This window comes from Cyprinodon variegatus, unplaced genomic scaffold (assembly GCF_000732505.1).
Source record: "Cyprinodon variegatus isolate N-32 unplaced genomic scaffold, C_variegatus-1.0 Scaffold512, whole genome shotgun sequence".
NCBI classification, from domain to species: Eukaryota; Metazoa; Chordata; class Actinopteri; order Cyprinodontiformes; family Cyprinodontidae; genus Cyprinodon; species Cyprinodon variegatus.
Window position 1 is genome coordinate 574,757 of NW_015150965.1, and position 16,459 is coordinate 591,215.

The 16,459-nt window shown below is 39.0% G+C and overlaps 1 protein-coding gene across 1 annotated transcript in view; it reads right to left on the reverse strand.

The window, feature by feature from the left end:
* prdm5 (PR domain containing 5) overlaps window positions 1–16,459 on the reverse strand; it is a 70,063-nt gene that overhangs the window by 29,695 nt on the left and 23,909 nt on the right. The window contains exons 9-13 of the mRNA XM_015390767.1: window positions 12,261–12,345; window positions 10,204–10,361; window positions 9,637–9,730; window positions 5,059–5,219; window positions 252–345 (exon numbers count right to left, since the gene is read on the reverse strand). Coding sequence (XP_015246253.1) covers window positions 252–345; window positions 5,059–5,219; window positions 9,637–9,730; window positions 10,204–10,361; window positions 12,261–12,345 — 592 coding nt within the window. The remainder of the gene's footprint in view (window positions 1–251; window positions 346–5,058; window positions 5,220–9,636; window positions 9,731–10,203; window positions 10,362–12,260; window positions 12,346–16,459) is intronic.

Sequence of the window (16,459 nt, forward strand, 5' to 3'; positions counted from 1 at the left end):
CAGTTTGATGAAGATCCAGGGCTCAGATTTGTGGGGGTGCAAAGGCTGATGAAAGCAGTGCTACAACATGTTGCATCTCCCCAACATTCGGATGTCTTCCAAACTGCCCTGACGGTTAAACTGGATGATCTTTCTGAGGCATTTTAGAACAACCAGTCAGTTGTGATGAGCATTGAATGTGGTGTTGAGATGATGGACCATCTAAACCCATGTTCAGGAACAAGTTCATTTGAGCAGATTTAAGGACTGACCTGTGTGGCTGCGGATGTGAACCCTGAGCGTGCCGTTGCTGGCGAACTTTTGTCCACAGTAAGGGCAAATCTTCTCCTTCTCCCCTGTGTGAGTCTAGAGGAGAAACGATAAACAGACAGTTGGCAGATAATAGGAAAAAACATTCAGAAACCTTACTCTGATTCTTCCAGTACTCTGAAAACATTATATACTGTGACTGATGGATATTATTATTAGAAAATGTTTGAGCTTTTTTAGAAACTCATCACCCATTCATCCAACTGAATCTACTGCTTCATTTCTGTGGACAAAGCTATCCAGACACATCCACTTATTGTTCCTAAAGATTTTCCTAGTTAGAGCAGATGCATTTTCTGACATCAGCTCTGCAGGATCAGAGACAGCACACAGATGATGGAGATTTGCCAGGATCAAGAGCTCCTCTCTGCAAGGATGCAGGGGTGTGTTTTTAACCAACTCCTCCTTCTTTCTCTCCTCCTTTTATTCTCAAAAACCAGTACTGAGCTCTATGACCAAACCAGGCTGAACACGCAGCTCTCAGCTCTGGATTCCTGCTCCCAGACTGCAGTAAATTATGTGAAATAACCGTGAGACGGAAAGGCCCAAACTCAGAGCGACAGTTTCAACAGCAGTACAGCGGTACAGGAACACCTCCTCTCCGGGGCCCCATCCTTCTTTCCATCGCCCCACCGCGTCCCTCTTGACACCTCGGGTGTTTTGTTACAAAACCCGCATCCACACACACACATGCTCAGAGAGGAGCTGACACACACGCATGGACACGCAGACTCACACATAACAATGGACAAACAAATCCACTGATATGAACATATGCGTCCCAGATGCATCAATGCTGCAGAGTGCAGTTTGTGCAAAAGACAAACCCTCACCGGTATTTTACCTTCACACACAGAAAGCCCGAGGGAATGCTTGCAAATGGGAACATCGCAAGTGTGGAATTTATTGACGGTTGTTTGTAATTACAGCGTGGGGTTTTTTTTGTTCATTTTTTTTTTTTTTCAAATGCATAAACCAAAAATCAACCCAGCAATTTTCCTTCATTTGTGCATTCTTCCAGACGTGAGATTATCTGGTAGAACATGCACAGTGTAGCTGGCATGCATGTTCATGTTGACACGCACGCACCCTCTCATAAAACATGAACCAAGGCTCACTAAGGATACATCTAGTGCAACACAAGAAGCCTGCAAAATAATCCAGATAACTTGGAGCATGGCTGTAATGCATCAGCATCCAGAACGACTGCCGACTTTATTCTAATGTGGCACAAAAGGACCGTAAATAAGCCTTCATAATGCAAGTCATTTAAAGTCGTTCTTAACCATGGGATCTTGTTTTCTTCTTCTTTCTCCTGCAGGAGCACCCACTCAGTAAACTGACACTTGATTAAGCCTCCAGAGGCTATCAAGCTCTCATCTAATACTTGTGCATGTTGACAAAGGGCTTTGCCAACAACTGTGGAGAAGTTAGAGACTACTTAATGGTTTTATTTGTTCAGTTGTTGAGAACCCTTTGAAAAAACAAGAAAAGACGTAAAAAAAAAAAAATGGTGTAAGATAAACTGTGAAAGAGTTGAAAATAAAAATGCAATATCAGACACTGACATACAGTGCCTTACAAATGTATTGAATCCCTAAAGGTTTTTTCACATTTTTGCATCTAAGCCAGCACAAATTGTAAAATAGACTTTGGTCCAAACTTTATCTGGACTATTCTAAGAGAGGAAAACGCCTTAATCAAAAACAACATATTTCAGGTCTTTATTTGTTTTTTCTAGAGGTTTAGTCTTACAGCCACTAACAGGCTTTTTAAAAGATTGTCCTGCATTTCTTGCCATCTTTTTTTTCCCTTTAAACTACTACTTGTCCTGTGCTTGTTAAAAAAAACATCATCCCCACAGCATGATGCTGCCAACACCATGTTTCATTGGAACATTATAAGATGACAATTGTTCTGAGATGTTCAACCTTGCATTATAGTTAAATAATCAAATCCTGATTTTAGCTCCTCCAGTTTTCATCTGAAACATGGCTGTGTTGTTCTTCAATATTTACAATGCTTGTTTGTTCAATAGTGTTCTTGATTGAAAGCCTCTGAGGCAACAGCAGGTCTGCTGTATATAGACTAAGATTAAATTAAACACCAGTTAATCCGCCTCTCTGATTGGTTGCCCTGGATTTTCTACACAGGTATATATTGGTAAATGGGGCTAAACGCAATTGTGCAACGTACCATTCTGATTTTTAAGACATTTAGAAAATGTTATGCTCCTTTTCTTTGGTTTTATCATAAAGCGGTGCTTTATGTAGGTCTATTTCTTGAACTCACATTCAAATTAACTGATCTTAATGGTTGTAAAGTGACTATAAATTAAAAGTTAAAAGGCTTATGAATACAGTTAAAAAAGAAACTGCATTTATTTGATTTCCACAATTTTTAGGTGTTTATTTCTCCACAGAGAAGATGGATGCCATGATGGATGAGTAAAAAAAAGTTTTTATGTACAAAAGAAAAAGTCTGGCATTATGTTTTTGGCCAAGTTTGATCTCCTGCACATTGCATGTTATTGTAAATACTGTTACTGTTCCCCTACAGTTGGAAATGCGAGGGATTCTAAAGCTCTTAAGAGAAAGGGTAAACTTTTTATGTCAAAGCTCATATTACAATCAAATATCCAGGTTACAATGATATCTATGCTTCATTATTCAATGAATATATTTACTAAATGTTTGGCTTAAAGAGAAACACTTGTGCTCCACATCTGTGATGATATTTTGGGGAGCAGAGTTTGTATAAGCAGTTGCAGAGCTTTAAAGACTTCATTGAAGTGTTGTGGTCAAAAGAGGCAGATGTAAACACAGCCAGCAAGTTGTCGTCTCCTTGGCAGCCCGACTTTGATCAAGGCCAGGCCTCAGTCAGCCTCCAGACATGGTCAGCGGCGAGGCACATCAGAGTGGCTGTCTTCGGTCCTACTGTTGTGAGAGTTTTTCTTTGCTGTGAGCCAAGAACCTGCTTGGTTTCAATCTTGATCCATAAGCACGCTGGACGCCGTCAGATTTAGGGCTCATAATCTGCAGGGAGATCTTTTTGGAGCTTTGAAACCCTGCGGAGCTAATGGACTAACTGCCATTTTAAATCTAGAAAAGAATTCATTTTAAAAGCAGCAGAAATGAAGATGGATGACTGTACTGACTTCAATAATCTGCAATATTACTGAAGTTGACTGTATTGCTTTATGATGACAAGAATTCAGTTGGGATTTTAAACAGTTGAAGCAGTTTGGAGGAGGAAATGGACAACTTGAACCAGGTTTGGGTTATTTAATACAATCCCTCGCGTTGAGTAACACTGAATACTGTTAAATGCAAACCAGGAAAATGGAGAGAGTATGGTACAACTGAACACCTACTCTGAGATGACTCTGAGATGCAGATCCATAAGCAAATGGAAGAAGGTTCTCTCGTTTCACTTTTTTAAATGGGACTTTCTGACTTACTGCACATGTGAAATGCTAAAGGGCTGGTTATCCTCCCGCAGCAATGTGTCGCAGTGAGCTTGTTGCAGATATTTTTGATTTATGCCCAATATTGAAGCGTGGTCTGCACGTTATTCCACGCCACAACGCAAGAGGGACAATCACCGACTACCTGTGGGTCTAGATACGGCCGAGGCGGTGAGGAAGTGGGGGCAATTTTGTCCGACAACGGAGGAAGATGGGGGTGAAAAAGAGCGGGGATCCAGGTGGAAAAAGGGTCCCAGCATTCTCGCGCACCTCGCTTTTCTAGCTTGTCCATCTTCACGAGTCATTTTCCACAATGGTGGTCATACAAACAAAACAAGCCGGTAAGGTACCAAACAGAAAATACGCATAGTGTAGAGCAATGTAGATTTGGCCAATCAGGGGCCACCTGCCTGCGGCACTGTCTGCAGTCACCTACAATTTGGAAGAGGTGCAGCAGAGTGTCTGCGGAGGGGGCGAGGACTTTTCTGCGTTCGCCGCCACACCTACGCAGACAACCTAGTTTCGAAGTATATATCAGCTTTAAGTGTGAAAGAAATGGACAATGTAAATTAGCCTAAGTAGTTTATCTCTAAGACAAAACATGGTTGTATCAGCAAAAAGATGTAGGAATGTTTTCCCAGGTATAGGGATGATTAATGCAGCTTAACACTGGGCAATATGAACTGTGTGGGACAAGTTCCAACATGACAACAATCCACAACAACCAACAGAACGGCGTCCAGTTAGAATGGCCTAGACAAAGTTCAGCTCTCTTTCTGGCAACATCTTTAACCGTTATTTTATATTTAACATTCTCCAGATATTTTGGCTTTGTTTGAGTAATTTTTAATAAGGATTGTAAAAAATGATAGTTTTGAGTTACAAAAAAGGACTAATTTGCATAAAAATTGATTCAAGAAGCTATTGCCTCTGTGTTACATGCCAAATTTCTATTGTTTTACTTCCTTTGACATTTCTGTTAAGAACTACTTCATTATATGTATCAAAGTAAAACCTTTTTTATTCAACCTAGTAAAAATCACATGGATGATTGAGGCTGTAACATTATAAAAGTTCAAAGGGCAGTTTCTCAAAAGAGAAAAAGAAGAAAAAAAAAATGAAATGTAAGGTTTGATAAGAATGCGCCCAGTTTCTTCTGTTTGAACCTTACGTGTTTCAAACAAGTACAAGCACAATTTCCTGTGAACTCAGTCAAAAGAAGCTGCAGACATGTAATGGCTGTGTGTGATTGAAGCCGCCTGGCTTGAGCCCTTTCCACCCACCTTCTTATGGCTCTTCAGGACAGAGGGGGTGACAAAGGCCTTCTCACAGAGGTCACACTTGTACTTCTTGTGGCCGTCGTGCACCACCTGGATGTGGACGTTCAGCGTATCCTTTCTCTTAAAGGTGGCGTCGCACTGGTCACATTTGAATGTCCTTTCACCTGCAGCGAGGACAGCGGATCGTTTTAAAGGGACCTACTTTATGTTGGCTATTGTTGTTGCATCAAAGGACACAGGTCATCCAAACAGCAAGCGGGGACCCAATTTCACCGAGCAATTGTGTAGACTGAAAACTATAAACAGAGGGTTTTTTTCATTGTACCAGACAGAATGGTTTTGCTTCACTTTTCACTGAAAACATACCGTTTTAATAATTGCTCTGCTCAAAAGAGCTGGAACGGCAGTCAGACAGTATGCAGACGACCTCAACTGCTTGCAATAAGGAACCAGCTCTCTGCCTCAACACAACGGCCTCTATTGTTGGAGAGTCCATGTTTCCATTATATGGAGATCATTTCATTTCCACAGAGTTCTTCACACGGAGGCAGCAAGTGGTTTCCAGCGTGTGCTCGTTCTCGGTCTACCGCGCCCGGTGACGGTCAGTTCAATAAGACAGAACACCAGTGGGAAACTGAGGTTCAGTCTGTTTTAAATCAGTCAGATGTTTGCCTGGTGGTAATAAATGTCGCGGGCAGATTGTATTAGAATGAACACTCAATTCTATTGAGATTTTTGCTGAATATCAGGAAATGCATGTTTCCAAAAGTCGAGTCAGTAATCTAAACACACTGAAACGCCTACAATTGTTTTTTTCTTTAAGCCTGAAAACAATAACGCAGGTGGATTTGTAAAGTCCCTCATTCAAAGAACATATATGATGATTTATATTAATAGATTTCTCCTTTATGAATTAAATTGCAATGGTTTACTTGATGGGTGCCTTTTACGTCACATTTTAGATGTTTCTGATCACCACGTTAATTGCAAAATCAAACAAAGCAGTTTCAAAATTATTTTATCATGATTTTAGTATTTGCTTCTTTTTCACTTGCTTTACTCAAACCTTAATACTGCTGAACCAACAAAATAAAGAATAGACCTAATTAGAAACGGATACATTATAAGAAAATTAAGATCACCATCTAAAGTTCTGAAAGCCTATCCTTGGTTTAGGTCAGCGTTCATTAGTCAGCAATATGAGGAAAACTGGGCAAAAAACGCTAAACAAAAGGACACACAAACCTACCCACAATTAAACATGCTTCATACAACAAGGAATTTTACTTTGTTATCACTTAATGAAGATATTTTAAGTACAAAATACAACAAAAAATACAAAAAAATAGCTTTTTTTAGTATTAGGTTTCAGTCATTCTAGTTTTAACTTGTCTAGAGTTCAAAGCGTAAATAATTAAACTTCTCTTTTGATCATCAGGTCAAAAAAACATATCCTGATTAAACCAATAATACTTGAACATGTAAGTGTTCATATTCTAAAAGCAAAATAAACACAACTATATTTATTAAAATGGGCTGCTGCTGCTTTATATACAGTAAAATGCTGTGAGGGGAAAAGTCTGTAATTATCTTTAATTATCTGTTCCTTTTACACACTTCCTCTGAGTTAAGAGAAGCTATTGAGAAACAGCTTGTTTTGTTCTTAGAAGGTAATAATATTTTCTATACTGGTGAGTGTTTATAGTAGCTCTTAGACGATATCAAACCAGAAATTAATAAAATAAAAAAAACTTTCTTGACAAAAAAAAGGGAAATATAGATATAATAGATGAGGTAGAGGTGGAATGGAGCATAACGCATTCTCTGCTCTTTAATGATTTTACCCTACCTCAGGTATTATGTAGAAGTCTGGGGTAAAGCCTACAGCACATCACTCAATCCTCTATGCACGCTATAGAGAGGAGAGCCATCAGAATAAAACATAAGGCTGGTTATCATGGCAACAATAATCCTTTATTCATTTATTGCTGTTTCTTTAAAAAAAACTTTTAAAATATGAAACTTACAATTCGTGTGTAAAGCTAGAAATGCCGCTACCTGACAGCATGCAGAAACTTCCTATTGAGAGAGTTTTAGATTAATCTATAAAATCTAACATGTCAGACAAATATGGAAGCATGTGCATTTCAAAAGAATTCCAGAAAGGTTAAAAAATAATCCACTGGAATTTGTTTCCAACTTTGATTATGTTTTGTTTCCCATTCAGGAAGCTTTTTCAATTCAAAATTTAGAATCCTTTGAATCCTTTTTGAATTGAAAAAAACTTCCTGGATGGGAAACGAAACATCATCAAACTTGGAAACAAAGTCCAGTGGATTGCTTTTAACTTTTTTGTAATGACTATGACCTGGATGACTGAGAATCTTCCCCAGCATATTTCAAAAGAATGATTGTGTGAAAGTATGGAAGAAATTAAGTTATGAATTAAAGTCGAAGAGTGAGGATGTTTAGAAAAAGGTTCAAACTGCTTTTCTTTAAAAGATATAAGACAGCAGCAGGAAGATGAACATCCATGGGTACTTTTAGTCACTATACTGTAGAAGAGTGTTTACATGCTTTCATTATGGTTGTGATATTGTCAGCTATTGGTAATAATGTATGAATGCAGATATGTGTAGGTTTGAGAATGTTTGTATGCTTGTTTACCAGTATATAAACTAATTTATTGGTTCACTTAATGGACATTTGGAGGAGTAAAGATACATAATTAAGTAAAAAATGTTCTGTTATCAGCCTTAATCAAAGTGAAAGCGCAAAATGTATGAAAAAAATTCTTGTAGTTTCATAATTGAAAATGTTTTTTTTTTTTCAAGAGATTGGAAACATTTATTTTTTCTTTATACAATCTATGATGTTAAGATTAGTGCAATAATGCAAAATTGATCACAGCTTTTAACAAGGTTTTCATCTGCTTACTTGTGTTTCAAAATGGTGCTGTGATATAAAATGAGGTGTATATGTTATTTGACTGATTTCACATTTTTCTGTGGCACTCATTAATTTATTTATTGCGAACAATAAAAGTACCACTCAAAATCAGTGTAGATTAATTGTTTTTCAATCTGAATCACTGATGGAGATGGAATTAGTGGAAGGCGAAAACCTTACATGAACATGAAAGGCAGGGATATGCATGGCAATAACAAACTTCCAGGAGAGATTAATAGTTCCAGTTGAACAGGTAAGGGGGGGCTGAACGTTAAAGGCAGAATAGTGGAAATGCACTTATAGAAAATAGATTAATAATGTCATTCTCTCTCCCACAGAGCTGTGAAATCTGGTAATATGCTGCCTGCCACCTGGGAAAGCAGCAGGAAATGCCTCAAGTTTTACAACCTCCTTTGTTATCTGGTTCTGTGTGAGAATTAGAACTGCACCCTGCCAAGCCTAAACCACAGTTTCAATCAGTATGATGATCTTAGAAGGAAAAGACACATGTTGTTAATCAGACACTAGGATAGGATGACAACTCCTAAAACTTTGGGACACTTGGGTATACAAACTCAATTCTGGTTTAAGATGAAGGTAACATTTTTGGACCACTGCTTGGGAGAATATAGACCTAGATCTTTTGTTTTTACTTTTTGGTCATCCATCCAACCATCCAACCATCCATCCTTTCGATTGAAGGGAAACAGGGTTGGAAACGTTAACGCCTCTCCCCCATTCACCCCTCTGGAGCACATTCTAGTCTTTAATTGACATGTTTCTAGTTGGATTGAAATAATAAATCAAAAGAAGGCATACATTGATACTTTTACCTATGAGTTTTCTTATTGCACCAAATAAATTCATTTTTTAGCCAGGAAGCAACCTAAACAATAGTGTATAGTGAGATTATGTTGCTTTTCAAAGAGGATGCAACAAATTCTTCCTTTTAGTTGCATTCAAATGCAATTACATGCCTCATTAGTCTGAGAAAATACACTCCAGAAATCTGCAGCTGCAGCTCTAATGAGTCTGGTATTGATAGTGCCATGTGTTTGCTACTGTTTGATAGCATTGGTTAACCTGAAATCAGTGTAATATTTATAACTTTTGAACCATCTTATCCAATGTATTCTTTGTTTTTTGGCAGCACCTAATTTGATTGTCTCACACTGGGAACTAAAGCAATTTTCTTTTAAGGTTCTCTTAAAGAGAAAATACCCCAGCTGACCATCCTGCTCAAGTATCAGAGAAAAAAACAGCAGGATTTCGACACAAAGGGCATTTTTAACAGTAGACAAGGATGCGTTGCTGAGGTTTTAGCTACCAGACCCTGGTTTATACGGTAAATATTTAAAACAAAAAAGATTTCTTAAGTAATGTGTGTTTGGAAAATATGGTAATGTGGTCTTTACTCTCTTAACCTCAAATTATTTCTCAGCAGTTAATTCTCATTTCAAATATGACTTAGCTTTAGACATTTGACAGAGAAATCAGCCTTAGATGAGTCAGTTTGATTGAGATTTGTGGCTGTAAAATGTCAAAAAGCTCATGTAAAAAGATTTGCAATAGACATGAGAGAATGTACATGAGAGAGCAAGCTTTCAAAAACAAGGTCACAACCAAACTTACTGTTGTGGATCAGAAGGTGGCGCTGCAGAGAGAAGGGGGTGCGGAACAGCGCTTTACACTCCTCACATTGAAATGGCCTTTCCTCGGAGTGGGTCTGCAGGGAAGAGAGGGCCATGATCAGCATTTATATAATGTGCAAGGCGAGCCGCCTCCTCCCTCAGCTGGGCCTTTAGGAAGGCTTTATCATCTGATTTTAATGGGTCAAATGTACCAGCAATACCCAGTTTGGTTTGCTGAGTTAATGAAGATGAGCGATTCGAGTTGGTTCTTGAGCAAAAGGCTTCTGTTTTACTTTGAACCTACTCTCACCATCCATCCACCCACCCAGCCAGCCGCCCATCAGTCTGAATGACACCTTAATCCCCAAAGCAAACACAAGAAACCCAGGAGGTTGGAAAGGGCCAGAGACCTCACAGATAACAACCAGCAACGAGACCCTGATTGATTACAGCAGCTAATGACTAACTTTTAAAGAAAACACTGGAGAAGACATTCAAGAAGAGGAACTCCTACTTTTACCCAACTTGTTAAAGGACCACCAATAGATCTGATTCTACATTTCCTCACCTTCTTGTGATTCTTGTAGACGTTGCGGTGAGCAAACTCTTTTCCACACAGCTTGCATTTGTACGGCTTATCCTCGCTGTGGATGATCTTATGAGCCGTCACCTGATCCAAACGCTTGAATGATCGACTGCAGATCTCGCAGGTGTACGGTCGCTTCTCTGAGGGATGCATTGATTGAACATTATATTTATACATGTATGAAAAGACATCTGGGAATACTTTAATTGTTGTCTGAGTTTAAATGAGAATAACTTTTTTCTCCTTTGGTCAGTTGGAATTCACAATTTAAATTCTATTCCCATAATGCCAGAAAACAACAAACTTCAGAATATATTTGATTATTTTCTAGAAAATCTGATTAAATCTGTGTTTAAGCAATTCTTGTATTGGTTTAAACAATGATATGCAATTAGGAAAATATATCACACAGTTCAGCAGTGAGGTGTAATCTGTAGATATATATGAACATAATTTGGGAATATATGGAGTGAAACCAGTCTTGTTGCAACTTGGATTAAGAGGCCACTGAATTAGGTAGATACAGTTCCTTCAAAAGCAAAAAGCCACAGTACAGTTCGTATATGCTCTCATAAACAAAGACAATTTGGTTTGGAGATAGAGCCTGTGGTCTGAGAGTCAAAGCTTGGCAGGTAGCAGGACTTTCACATTTATTGCAAAACTAAGCATAAAGCCAAATAAGTATCTAAAATGGATTTATAGACAAAAAAAGCAGAAAGTAAAAAACGTAAAGACAGCTAACAAACCGGACTCAGTAACAGCAGTTCTGTCAGGAGGAAAGGTTCAAAAGTCCACAAGTCATAGGTAAGGTGTGAAAGGAAGCTAAAAATATGTAATCCAGCTCATACAATTCAAAAGCACTGCTACCAAATAATCAGGAAATCTAGTCAAACTCGTATTCAGTATTGTAAAATTATAAAAACTGTCATTAGCAAAAGGGAAATACTTTTAGGCTACGATCACACTGCAGGCCTTGATGCTCAATTCAGATTTTTTTTTTTGCTTAATACGATTTTTTTGCGTTGCCGTTCATATTTCCAGATACATGCAACTTGTATGTGATCTCCTGTGTGAACTGCAGTCATACAACGCAGTCCCGCATGCGCTGTAGAGGACGCAATGATGTCACAGGCCAGCGTGCTCTGTGTTTATGGAAGTAAACATGAATGGTAGTGCCGCGCACATCTAACGATCCATTCCAACCGTAAAAACCCAATATTTTCAATATGGTTAAACATAAATACTGCTCTCAACATTATCGCCTGCCATGATTGTTGTTTTTCTTGCCGCTTCTGCGTAGCAAGATGCAGAATATTGACCACTGTCAGGTATTATTGTTTTTCAGATCGGATGAATGCAACCTGGCCGTTCAGACACAGGTCGCATTTGAAAAGATCAGATTCGTGACATATTCAGGACCACATACTGTAGCCAAGTGGCCTGGGTTGGATTGGAAAAATTCTGATCTGTGTTGTTCAGACAGCCATGAAAAGATCAGATCCAGGTCGCATATGGGCCAAAAAATTGGATTTGGGTCACTTCAGGCTGCAGTGTGAACGTAGTCTTAGTGTGGTTTAACTTCAGACAGAGAGACAAAAAAGGTTTTAAACAGTCAATGTAAATGAAGGCTGTGTCCGAATCTCCGCCCTAATCACTATATAGGGCACCATATAGTGGTTATGCCAATTTCAATGAGTGTCTGAATGTCTAGTGGATGAAAATGTAGTGGACTCAAAATTTTCCAAAATGCACCTTGAAAAGTAGTGATCATCCATGGTCACTAGATGAGCAGATATGTCTCGGAATGCTTTGCAGCCTTCTGTTGCCTATGGCTGTCACTGCCGACAGAGGAGACTAATAACAAAGATGGCGCAAACACCGTGCGGGAGGCGGTGTTATGTCACCAACGTGGAGTGAAAAGTAGTGATCCTCTGTCCGAACTATCAGTTAAATGAGTTCATTATAAAGTCCACTATATAGTCCCCACTGTATTAGGGGTTAGGGCGGATGTTCGGACACAGCCGCAGTGTTTTTCTTACCGGAATGTGTGATCATGTGGCGTTTGAGCTGGTTGGTTGAGATGAATTTTTTGTCACATGCGTGACACTCAAATATTTCGTGTATCTAAAACAGAAGAAAAAAATGACAATGAGTTGGTGTTTAAAGCATGCACAGGGCTGTGGCCTTTGGGAGCTCTGGAGTTTAATTCTGTGATGGTCAACTGTTACAAAGTCCTGACTGTTTTCATTAGACTGATGTCTGCACACAGAAAAGCAATTAAAGTGATGAAAAATCTCAATCCCTTCACTGCTTCTGTGCATGCTTCCAATAATAGCGCATTTAATAGTTCCCTCAGCTACAATAGCATATGCTAATGCAACACAGCTCCTCCTGTCAGTGCTGCTTCTGCAGAAGCTTGTTCAGCTAAATGATGATAATGGAGGTCTTAAGCTGCTTTTCAGCTAAAGTGTCATTATGGAAAGTTTGATTGCTCCTCGGCATGAGAAATACTTCATGCTCCGGTGGATTTGATTGAAGTTGTAAGAACATGCCACGCTATAGAGTTATAAATGTGTCATCTTTATAATAACACTTTATGTTTTGGTAGGGAAGGGTTTCTGTGGAACGTGTCAACCTTCCAGGAGAAAAGTAATTTGTCAAGACCTGTTTCGATGGTGACACAAATTCTGCCTCTCTGATCTTAATATTATGACAGGCATAACATCATTGATCATTGTGTCTGATTCAATTTGAATTACTGCCTTGTTGTTTATTGCCTTGCCCTGCAGAACTTGTCTAACTACAGCTGACATTGATGTCAATCTGGTTTATATCTGGATCTACATTAAATGAAAGAAAAGAAAATGCCCTGCAAAGGAAATCAGGTCCCTATAACCTTCCACCTTCCTTCTAATCAGAATTTGGAGTTTTAGGTGACAGGTCACTATAATCTAACACATAATTGTAAAGTGGAACAAAAAGGATATTTGGTTTCAAAATATTCTACAAAAGCTAACAGCAAATTTTCACATTAATTCTATTCAACCCCCTTTACTCTGTTGCTCCTAGATCTAATCCACTCAGCCAACAACCTTAAAAGAATAGTACACCCAAAACATGATTAGCCTTCATTTTCTACTCACCCCCATGCTGAACAACACTCTGGAGTACTTTTTTGATATCTCAAATGCATCTGGAGATCTGGGAGGCTTCTTGCTGTCTGCTGACATTCAAATAATGGAGGTCTATGGTGCCCGAGACAGAAAGGTCCATAAAAGTCCACAAAAAACGTGTCAATATTCCTGCATACTGCTCGTCCAATGGATTCCAAGTGTCCTGAGTGGGTAGCATCCAGAATTTACTCGTAACGAAGTCATTTAGAATGTTTTTAGAGCATAAACAGTAGTGTATAGGATTTCCTGAAAGCGTGCACCTGCGCGTTCATGACGCTACGGAAGCCGGCAAACCAAACCAGATGAAAGTGCGCATTCAGCGTCTGCTCTGCCAATAATGCAAGCGTAGAAGAAGAAATGTGCTGTTTACCTGTGCAAAGAAAGAAACAACGAAAGAAAAATGTCTGAGGACTTCAGTGTTGAGGAAGAGCACAAGTTCTTTGCCGAGCTGAATGCGCACTTTCGTCTGGTTTGGTCTGCCGCGGTTTCCGTAGACTCGTGAACGCGCTTTTAGGAAATCCTATACACTACTGTTTATGCTCTAAAAACATTCTAAATGACTTCGTTTCGAGTAAATTCTGGATGCTACCCACTCAGGACACTTGGAATACATTGGACGAGCAGTATGGAGGAATATTGACACGTTTTTTGTGGACTTTTATGGACCTTTCTGCCTCGGGCGCCATAGACCTCCATTATTTGAATGTCAGCAGACAGCAAGAAGCCTCCCAGATCTCCAGATGCATTTGAGATATCAAAAAAGTACTCCAGAGTGTTGTTCAGCATGGGGGTGAGTAGAAAATGAAGGCTAATCATGTTTTGGGTGTACTATTCCTTTAAGAGTTAGAAAGGTATGAATAAAACCAACTCATGCTCTCGGCAGGAGAATACTTCATGCTCGGGTGGATTTGATTGAAGTTGTAAGAACATGCCACGCTATAGAGTAATAAATGTGTCAGCTCTAATAAGCCCATGGGGCTTATTAGAGAACAAACAGCATTAAAACATCCAAGCATCACAGTAGACAGGTCAGGAAGAAACATTTCAAGACTTGATTAAGCTACAACACACCATGCAAAGTTAGAATCAAAATACCATTGTTAAATTGTTAAAGGGAGATTATTTTTACACTTTGTCATGTGGGGACAACAATCCATGTAGGGGAAAACATAAATGTGTGGAACAAGATCCTCTGATCAGATTAGACTAAAGTTATCCTTTAGGCCTCCATGCAAAACTACTGAATGTCTGCACACTGTCATGAAGACACCATCCACACATTGAAACATGTTGTTGGCCGTATCATGATGTTGGGGAGCCAACTTTTCAGAAACAGCAGAGAAAATGATTAGAACTAATGAGAATATGAATGGAGCTAAATAAAGGGTAGTGCTGGAGGAAAAAGCTGTGCTTAGGAAAAGGGCAGAGGTTCATCTTCCAACAGGAAAGTCCTTCTAAATAACATGTACACAGAGCTGCTATAAAATGGTTTAGATCAAAGCCATCGGAGAAATTATTGCAAAAACAGACAACTGCTGGTAAAAGATGCTCCCCGTCTGATCTCTCTCATCCTCAGTTACTTTGCTAATAATGTGGGCAAAAACCTGCTGAGAGCTGCAGTTGTAGGTGCAGCAAAAAGCCATTTTATAAACCCAAATAAAATCCGGACAAAACAAACAGCTTCTTTGTGGTTGTAACGTGATGATGTGTGAAGAGGTTCAGTGGGTTCTTTACAGGCATTTATATTCCCATTCAAATTTATATGAAATTTAGTCTTGATTATGAAAATAAATGCTCTTTGCTATTTTCTCTACTTACAGTGAAACTTCCAAGAAATCATTTTGTAAATTAGATATTATAATCAGATAGCAGATAACATAAAAGTCCATTAAGCATTCTATATTTAAACCCGTATAACAGGGGTCTTCAACGTTTTCTAGGCAAGATTCCCCAAACTGATGGTGAGATGGAGCAGGGACCCCCTAATTATATATATTGTATGAAATTCTGTTACATCAAACTGGTCCTATAGTCACTCTATTACATATGGAGTCATGTAACAAAAGTAATTTCTCCCTGGGATCATTAAAGTATTTCTGATTCTGACTCCTGGTTGATGGGACAGGTGTTGTGAATGAAACGGTGCCCAGCTTGAAAGAGCTCCTGTGTGTCGCTGAATGTGTGCATTGATGACTGAAAGACATCTTCTGCCTCCATTTATCGGTCTACTATCTGTTTACAGTGTGTTGAATACATGTTAATGTGTATTTCAAGACATTTCAATTATTGGAAAAAATTGCAGGGGTAAATATAAAAAAAAAGTCTATCAATCAACCAAAGCTTTCGCGACCTCCACACAGGACCTCCATGGACCCCCTAGGGGTTGCGGACCCCCTTTTAAAGACCTTCGCCATATAGCATTTGGGTGTGGTCAACTTATTTCAATCAAAAGCGTCTGTTTTGCCAAAGGTGATGTACTTTAAACTAATCACGGGTTTTCATGCCTAAAAACACAAAGGAAACTTCATGTCTTCCAGGGTTTGTTGGAAAAGGGGGATGGAAACACTTCTCCATCATTAGCAGTGAAATAGTGACTCAGACACATAGAACCATTTCACTGGCCACATAGGATCATCTTTACTATAACTGTAAAATGCACAGAAGATTTTGAACTCAAAGACAGCTCAACTAGATTATATGATCCCCTGAAGAACGGCCGTACTGCATGCTGCAGCTTCCAGGTGATTCAGAGTGTAGCAGAGTGTGGAATCAGAAGATAAACAAGCCAACAGGGTTTTATAAATGTCTGTCCTTTAATCTGGTTGATGGATTTTGACTACAGGAAATGACATTTCCAAATTACCTGATTTTTTTTATGAAAGTGAAGCAGTGACAGCTAGGGTGAATAACTGGAGACAGCTTGGATGCTCATCTATAACGCCGACCATCATTCAAAGAGCTGCATTGACCTGGCTGCAGAGCCAATCAGATTTACCAAACCTCCACAGCACTAAAAGTTACCCCGTTCAAATTCTTTTTATTTTTTTTTTTTTTCCAATATAAAC